At 43.4% G+C, this 9453-nt stretch overlaps 1 protein-coding gene across 1 annotated transcript; it reads left to right on the top strand.

Moving 5' to 3' along the window:
- Nucleotides 1-3983: 3983 nt before the first annotated feature.
- Nucleotides 3984-6069, top strand: LOC120047744 (protein S100-A1-like). The gene is made up of 3 exons (XM_038993301.1): nucleotides 3984-4080; nucleotides 5091-5252; nucleotides 5798-6069. Exons 2-3 carry the CDS (start codon nucleotides 5112-5114, stop codon nucleotides 5960-5962), a joined length of 306 nt encoding a protein of 101 aa, XP_038849229.1. The 5' UTR covers nucleotides 3984-4080; nucleotides 5091-5111; the 3' UTR covers nucleotides 5963-6069.
- The last annotated feature ends 3384 nt before the right edge of the window (nucleotides 6070-9453 follow it).

Genomic DNA, 9453 nt, shown 5'->3' with positions numbered 1-9453 from the left:
GAGCTCTCAGCTCTGTTAATATATGGTCCCCATTCGGTATGGAAAGCTCTCAGCTCTGTTTATAGATGGTCCCCATTCCTTATGGAGAGCTCTTAGCTCTGTTTATAGATGGTCCCCATTCCTTATGGAAAGCTCTCAGCTCTGTTTATAGATGGTCCCCATTCCTTATGGAGAGCTCTCAGCTCTGTTTATAGATGGTCCCCATTCCTTATGGAGAGCTCTTAGTTCTGTTATGTAAGCGGTGCGCTCATGATATGCTCCTATCTAATAGAGAGTCAGTCCTGAGAGTGGGGTCAAACATAGTCTGTCCCACGGTCGGGTAAACAAGCAAGTCCATAGTCAACAAAGCCTGCAGGAGTCATGAGGCAAATAGCATAAAGGAAAGGCTGTGCTCTGTGGTTCTCCTCCTCGTTCTAGTAATCGAGCAGCTGAACAATTACCTGTGTTAACCAAGATTACACATATCCCTTTGTTGCCTGTAATATTAACTTGTGATACACAAACCTTTACTAAAAATCATTTCAGACAGTGTCTGTCTGTCTGTCTGTCTGTCTGTCAGGTCTGTCAGGTCTGTCTGTCTGTCTGTCTGTCAGGTCTGTCAGATCTGTCTGTCTGCAGCTGACTGTCTCTCTGCCTGCCTGCCTGCCTGCCTGCCTGCCTGCCTGCCTGCCTGCCTGCCTGCCTGCCTGCCTGCCTGTCTGCCTGTCTGTCTGTCTGTCTGTCTGTCTGTCTGTCTGTCTGTCTGTCTGTCTGTCTGTCTGTAGCTCTGTGGTTCACGATGACATCATCAATGTGTTGATTGTGGGGATGAAAATAATCCAACCCTCACCACTAGATGTCATGAGAACTCTTTTTTTTAAATTTCCAAATTTTCGTGGTATCCAATTACTAGTAATTACTATCTTGTCTCATCGCTACAACTCCCGTACGGGCTCGGGAGAGACGAAGGTCGAAAGCCATGCGTCCTCCGAAACACAACCCAACCAAGCCGCACTGCTTCTTAACACAGAGCGCCTCCAACCCGGAAGCCAGCCGCACCAATGTGTCGGAGGAAACACCGTACACCTGGCTGCCTTGGTTAGCGCGCACTGCGCGGCCGGCTGCGACAGAGCCTGGGCGCAAACCCAGAGTCTTTGGTGGCGCAGCTAGCGCTGCGATGCAGTGCCCTAGACCACTGCGCCACCCGGGAGGCCGTCATGAGAACTCTTAAAGTACTGCTTGTCCTCCATCTCTCCTCCCTTCCTCCCTCAATGATGAAATCGCTATGCACAGTTTCTGTTTGTTTGTTCATGTGGGCTATGACAGTCTATTACGAATCAGTCTGACAGGATTTTTGACAGTATTTAAATCTGAAGACAGTATGACATGCATCAGAAAGGTTTTAGGAAGTTTAGAAGATCATCAGGCAATAATGTACCTACTAGTTCCTGAGAGTCTTATCTTTCATTGATTGGATCCCAATACTTTGCAGCATAAACCATTGAAAAGATAGAGCCACATCTGAAGGAAGAAAACAGAAACAGCTGTTTATTACAACAGCATCTAGCGGAAATCTCTTGAGATGCCCCATCTAGTTTTCAATGTCTGTTGAAAAATTGTGCCAGTGTTTGGCTAGGATCTGCTAACAGCTGGGCGACATAGATAAGGCTTTTAAAATTTCACTTTAAAAGTAACATTTGTCCATAAAAATAAAATGGACAGATTTAATAATTGAATTCAACAACGGAAAAAAATATGTTTGCTTTGACTTTTACTTACAAGTCTGTCTTCTTTTGACAACACAGAATATATTCAGCTTGGCCCAAGATGGCTCCCCTCAGTTGTCCACATTGTGAAGGAGAAGAGTTGATCTTGGCCTTCGGGTGTGGCGAGACCCTGAAGCCTGCACATGGCCATAACTACATTACTTCTTTTACCACTACATCACTGATATTGAGTAATATTCATGAGTAATATTCTAATAATTCATGCGAATGTGATAATTCGATCATCTGTGTGCTCCATTGATGTCTGTTTGTTTGGAGCTTGATTAGTAATGCCTAGGAATACACATGTGAACGCTATGTAATTTGAGAAAAGAGATGCCTATGAAAAGATGTTATGATTTTATGCAATTCATCATTACAGCTGATTGAACAGCAGCTAATGCTACTTGTCAGTGTGAATCATTTCTCATATTTCCCCCTTTCAGGGGTATAACATTACAATTGTATAGCTAATAGACTATGTGTTTGTAGATGGACTGAGGTGAATGTGCTATTCCAGCCCAGCCACGGTGAGAGGTGTATGGGGAGAGAGGGGATCCGGCCGTTTGCCATAGAAACACCAGCTTTTCTGTGTTTTAGTTTATATTTATTTATTGTGAATTATGAATTATTATTAACTAATTAATAATAAATAAATACAAATTAAAACACAGAAAGTCTGGTGTTTCTATATCAAACGGTTTTGTTATATTTCAGTCTTCTGTGACGTATATAAAGTATAATATTGGGATGCAAACTCAAAATTGAGTACATTTGAACTCTATATCTGATATGGTACAGGTGTCTTTTTTTTTTTTACCTCTACGGGATCGGTGTCCCTATACCGAGACGGTTGTTGCTAACGTGCGCTAATATGTATGCAGCACAAGACCCAGAAGAGGGAGAGTTGATTCTCATGACTATATGTGACTGGCTGTGCTTTTCTGATGCTGGGGAGAAAAAGGACAGCAGCTTGGAATATCCATCACATATGTGTCAGAAGAACACATGCTTTGCCTTTTACTTACGCCCAGGTTTCTTCTTCTGGTCAGGAGGACTACTGTGTTCTGTATTAAACTGACGGTGCCAAACATGACCAATATACAGCCAACTGCTGATAAGTGTGCATAATGCATTGCAGTTTACCCATCTTCATTTTGGAGATTGAACAATCTTTTGGTGATTGTGTTGCTTTTTATCTGTATCTGTTTGTGCCAGTTAAATGCACGCCTTCATGACCGTCTCAAAGCCAATGCTAGGCCAACATTAGGAGTTGAGTCCGGAGTGGCTGATGGGACTTTCCTGTTTTTCTGCATGTTTCAGCCTGCAAGAGAGAGTCATGCTAAAGGAATGCAGAGCAAGGACCACCACAAGATACAGCAAGCACAGACTAACACAACCCATATGAATGCACTCTGTTACCTTGACAACAGGGACACACCCTATCTACCCCCCCACCCCCACACACACACACACGCCCGCGCACATGCACAAAACACACATACACACTGTCACTGATCTCCTGGTGATTTGAACCCACCCAATGTCATCATCGATCATTTAGTCAATGCTCATTCGAATATAATACACAGCCAGGTGGTTATTGATGGTTGTCGTGGTTAATGGTTATTGTCATGCCAGCCTCTTCCACAGTAGCTCCTATACTGTTCTCTGTATGCTGTTGCCAAGCCAACTGTGTTATAGAATAGATACTGATCTGCTTGACTCAGTTCCAAAACACACAGGGAGTGGTAGGCTACTGTGGGCTGAGGTAGAGGCTAAGACCATACTGTAACAATGAGATAGAGGTGGTGGACAGAGGGGGAGAGGTGAGCCACAAAGGGAACAGTAGTAGTGAATCTCTAACTGATCTAAATGTGTTCTCTCTCTGGGGAGTATTAAGATGTAACTGAATAAAATGGCATTTCATTCCAGAAACATCATCCCACCCTCTTCATCCATAAAACTATTTTTCCGAAACATGCTAGTGTGTACTCTTGTCACCCCTCTCTCCGTCTGTGTTCAGCATCAATGGTATAGATTTGTGTGAATGAGATCAGTGTGTTAATGCGATAAGAAAAACATTCCAGGTGATCAATGTCTATTTTATCACGTTGAATTCAAATATTAGAGGACTCAAAGACATCATGTCTAAACTCTAACCCCCTCCCTCCCTCCCTATAGGCTACACACACTCATAATCAGACGGGCGTTGCCTGTTCTTTATACATTCCTGAACAAACTGTCTCACAGCTCGTGCGCAGTAGATTCAGCATCAGTGGTATATATTCAGCAGTACGCTACTTCCCCTGTTCTGTTAGCTGCTCTCTGTTCGGTAAGTAACCCTTTTTCACTTATTCTACTATTACTATTGGTGTCTTTGGTTTAACGGAGTAGGTTATCTAGTGTAAATAACAGGTCTCACACAACTGTAATAACTGTTTCCAAGTGTGACTAGCTACTGATCTGTCTCGTCCGGAAAACTTGTAGGCTATAATGTTCATTAGTCTGCACTTGATTTGATTCAAAAATCTGTTATTCTATGGTTTGTTATGCAGGATGACGGGACATACTATTTACTGATTAAGACATAATGTAGTCTATCTATAGGAAAACCTTTGAACATTGAAGCAATGTTTTTGTTTTAGAACTCTATTAGACCTACAAACATATTTCTCAGCCGGTTCAAGTCATTTTATAGGCATAATTACTCACCAATTATAATCAGCCTGATTTCTTTACACGGAACTGTTGCAAAACCCTTTCCTCTCCTGTCACACCCCTCTCCATCCCCAAATCCCCACACTTTCACACTTATGATGATGTGTCACATGGTCAAGCTATGACAGAGGTTAAAGGAAAGTCTACACAGCAAGAGAGGTTGGATGTTACCAAAGAAAGGGGGAGGCACCAAAAGAAAGAGGAGGGGTCTGAGGTAGAGGGAATGTGAAAAGGAGTGGAAGATCACAGTTTAAATGCCAGGATGTAACACCAGCCAAAGACTGTGCTTACAGAAACAAAGAAAGCCAACTCCCATCCTCCCTAAATGTGCATTGTTAATTAGTTTTCTGCAAAGGGATAGTTCACCATTAGTCAACATATTAGTGATATCAAGACACTCACTGTACTGAGTATGTATCTGCTACTGTAACTTACACCTCCTCCCTCTCATCTCCCCCTCCCTCTCATCTCCCCCTCCCTCTCTCCCCTCCCATTTCCCCCTCCCTCTCTCCCCTCCCATCTCCCCGCTCCCTGTCTCCCCCTCCCACCCCCCCCTCTCTCCCCTCCCATCTCCCCCTCCCTCTCTCCCCTCCCATCTCCCCGCTCCCTGTCTCCCCTCCTCAGTGTATCCTTCTCTCTGCAGCCATGCCGTCTCAGTTGGAGAGTTCCATGGAGTCCCTGATCACGGTGTTCCATCGCTATGCCGACAAGGACGGTGACTGTAACACACTGAGCAAGAAGGAGCTGAAAGAACTGATGCAGACAGAACTGGCCAGCTTCCTGAAGGTAACACAGACATCCCTCTCTCTCTCTCTTTTATGTCCCTCTCTTTTTATCTCACTTACCTCTACACTTTCCCTGTATTTCTTGTCTTACCCCATTTCACTCTCGTTCAGATTTTTCTCTGTCACTTTATTAGAATAAAAAGCATCCAAAGTTAATCTAACCTCCTCTTCCTTCCTTCCATCTCTCGTTTTTTTTATTTTTTACATTTCACTTTTATTTAACTAGGCAAATTAATTAAGAACAAATTCTTATTTGCAATGACGGCCTACACCGGCCAAACCTGGACGACACTGGGCCAATTGTGCGCCGCCCTACAGCCTGGAATCAAACCAGTGTGTCTGTAGTGACGCCTCAAGCACTGAGATGCAGTGCCTTAGACCGCTGCGCCACTCGGGATTTCACACACTCACTCACTCACTCACTCACTCACTCACTCACTCACTCACTCACTCACTCACTCACTCACTCACTCACTCACTCACTCACTCACTCACTCACTCAATCACTTACTCTCTTCATCTCCTCCATCTTTCCTTCCCTCTCAGTCCCAGAAGGACCCAGCCGCCATAGACAAGATCATGAAGGATCTGGACCAGAATGGTGATGGGAAGGTGAGCTTTGAGGAGTTTGTCTCTCTGGTGGTGGGCCTCTCCATCGCCTGTGAACAGATCTACCAGCTCCACACCAAGAAGGTTGCTGCCAAGAAGTGAAGGAGGACAGGACAAGGAGAAAGAGAAGCAGAGATGGCTGTTTTTATATATGTCATTTTTATAAATAAGTCTTACTGTTGTGAATAAACACTGGCTTTCCCAAACTGTACCTCTGTTTGTCACATTTGTTGTATTTGGCCTGTAATTTGTCCCATACGTGTAAGACAGAATAGACAGTGCCAGTCACGATCCATCCATCCTCAGTTCTCTCCTATCACAGCCATTCAACTCTTTAACTGTTTTAAAGTCACCATTGGCCTCATGGTGAAATCCCTGAGCAGTTTCTTCCTCTCCGGCAACTGAGTTAGGAAGGACACTTGTATCTTTATAGTGACTGGGTGTATTAATACACCACCCAAAGTGTAATTAATAACTTCACCCTGCTCAAAGGGCTATTCAATGTCTGCTTTTTATTTTTTACCCATCTACCACTCAGTGACATCTTTGCAAGGCATTGGAAAACCTCTTTGTAGTTGAATGTGTGTTTGAAATTCATTGCTCGACTGAGGGACCTTATATATAATTGTATTATTTTTTTTACAATATAATTATTGGCATATTTTTTACAATTTAACAATCATCAGCAAAATATGACAATCAGACAATGCCCCATTATTCCCCCATCCTTACAGATAATTGTATGTGTGGAGTACAGAGATGAGGTAGTCATTCACAAATCATGTTAAACACTATTATTGCACACAGATTCCATGCAACTTATTATGACTTGTTAAGCACATTTTGACTTCTGAACTTGTTTAGACTTGCCATAACAAAGGAGTTAAATACTTACTGACTCAAGACACTTCAGCTTTTCATTTTTAATTCATTTGTCAACATTTCTAAAAATAATCATTCCACTTTGTCATTATGGGGTATTGTGTGTAGGCCAGTGACACAACTTCTAAATTTAATACATTTTAACGCTGTAACACAACAACATTCGGAAAGGAGGCACTTAAACACCCAAACCAAAAGAGAATGGGTTTCAAACGGGTACTGAAAGATACCCATGAAAGACACTGAAAGTTGACAAAGCAACTAAAACAGGGTCCTAAAAGACACCCACAAAGGATGCCTGCTAGATTTGTCTTAGAAAAGACCAACTTAAGGAAAAACCCTGATCTGTTTCACCTGCCTTTGTGCTTGTCTCCACCCCCCTCCAGGTGTCGCCCATCTTCCCCGTTAACCCTGGTGCATTTATATCTGTATTTTCTGTTTGTCTGTTGCCAGTTCGTCTTATCTAGTCATGCCTACCAGCGGTTTTCCTGTACTCCTGTTTTCTCTCTAGTCCCTGTTTTCCCAGTTTTGAACATTCTGAGCCTGCCTGCCGTTCTGTACCTCTCGGACTCTGCTCTGGATTACTGACCTCTGCCTGCCCTGGGCCTGTCGTTTGCCTGCACCCTGTTTTGTAAATAAACTTGTTTTTTTCGAACTGTCTGCATCTGGGTCTTATCCTGAGCTGTGATACACACCACCTTAGGATGGTGACTTACAAAGAACATGGACTCTGGCTTTATTGAGTCTGTCACAATGTCTTTGAGAACTCAACTTGATCGGCTCTCTCAAGTTAACCTTGGGGGTTGTTTTGCTTGGCAGAAAATTACATTACTGTGTGGTTTTGTATTCACCAAGATAAGGTTCTTAAGTTGTTTTTGCTGGCCGTTGTGACTAAGTCCCCTCTTACTTTTTGTGTGTTCAGGATCGTAAAGTTTACCTTTGAGAAACATACTGTTCCTGACATCTAGCTGGGAAAGGAATTAGGCAGCTGAATCTAAATGACCAGTTGAGGAGGAATCAGGTGGTGTTGGCAAGTCAAGTACAGTTTGGAGACCAAATACCTGATGACTCAACACTCAAGAAAAAACACAGGATCTTTCCCTACAAGTTGGACCGCATCCTGGACTGTAGTAGTGTGAGAATAGGGACTCTTTGCAGAATGATGACCAAGCTGGTCATTGTAAGTACTCCTACTTATTTCCTCATGTTTTCTGGAATTTCTTAACTGTGTTTTCAGGAGAACCTTGGAATTTTAGAAAAGTTACTGGAATTTAGTCAACCTAACAGTATGTGACGTTCTAGTGCTTTATTACCATAGTCCTGAGGTGGATGCTCTGGAGAAGGTGAGGCTGTGGAGCTGATTAGCTGTGAGTGGTGCAGCTTGAGGAATCTGCCCGATCTCTTCTTCCAGACCAGCCCAGAGGAATGTCTGCGGCTCCGCACCTAGTTCAAAATGACCCACCACGAGGGAGGTACGAGGCCTGCAGACGCTCTACATGTCACGAATCCCGCTTCCTGAGTCTGGGTTTGCCTGTGTGTCTGTCCTGGAGTGTGTTTCAGGTGTCCTGGAACGCACCCTGTCTGGTTGCCGGGCGAATTAGCTCATTGGGAGATTGATTTCACCCGCACCTGTTTCCCGTCAGTAATCTGCACACCTGTCCTGATCATCATCTCTACCCTTCAAAAGCTCTGACCTGACTTCCATTCCCTGCCGGATCGTTAGCCATGAACAGTATGTTGTGCCTGAGTACCAGACTCCAGTTGGATAGAATTTGTTTTGTTGTTTTCATTTACGTATTGCTTGCCTTGAACTTACCTCCGTTTGTTTTGTCTTCAGTTACTCACCTGGATCATTCACTCCATTCCCGCCTGGTTGACAGAGGATTCTGCTACTACATTGGATTCACCTATTTCCTCTCATCTACTCACCACCGCTGCCCGCTACGCCATCTGGATATATCTACCTTTTCACATTTCACTGTAAATAAATACTCACCTTCTTCCTACGCTCCTTGTCCTGGTCTGCTTCTGGGTTCGATCTTGAAAGATCGTGACACTACATACAGCTGTCAGTCAAACTGAACAACCCATACCAGTTGCTAACATCAGTAGTCTGTACATAGATGGATGAATGTTTGTTGTTCACAAAACGTATCAACATTGACTCTCTGTTTGGAGAATCCTTTCTATGTCATATATTTTTGCTAAATAAACCAAGTCTGTTACCTCACGTTCAACAAAATGTCAACAAGTTCCCCACCAACCTGTCATTTGATGAAGCTGCCAGGAGATTAGTCAACTATAACAAAGCAACAAAAGAAAAGGTGAGCGCTCTCTCCATGGAAGATTAGCATCTTAGAGCCTTTTGAGACTAGCTAACAAAATATGTTGCGCCTGTTGCCTTTCTTCGAAATCAGATTTTCAACTAACAATTTATTTTAAACAATCCCTTCACCAAGATATTTTGGTTGCATCACTTTCATGTAGGTAACAACAACTACACTAAAACTAACAACACATCGGCTCCAACGGTGCAGAGGCGCATGGCCACACGGCAGCAGACCATCACGTTCTTTGATTATGACGGAGAGGATGATATGGCCAAGCTACAACCCATCTTCACTGGACCAATCGTAAAGTACGAGGTTTATCTATCTCCTAGTCCTGGGTCATGTTCATTAGGCACCAAACAGAAAAAAAACGACTGAAAT

This window comes from Salvelinus namaycush, chromosome 5, assembly GCF_016432855.1.
Source record: "Salvelinus namaycush isolate Seneca chromosome 5, SaNama_1.0, whole genome shotgun sequence".
NCBI lineage: Eukaryota > Metazoa > Chordata > Actinopteri > Salmoniformes > Salmonidae > Salvelinus > Salvelinus namaycush.
Note: the sequence above shows the minus strand (reverse complement) of the source record. Positions and strands in the feature narration are given on the sequence as shown.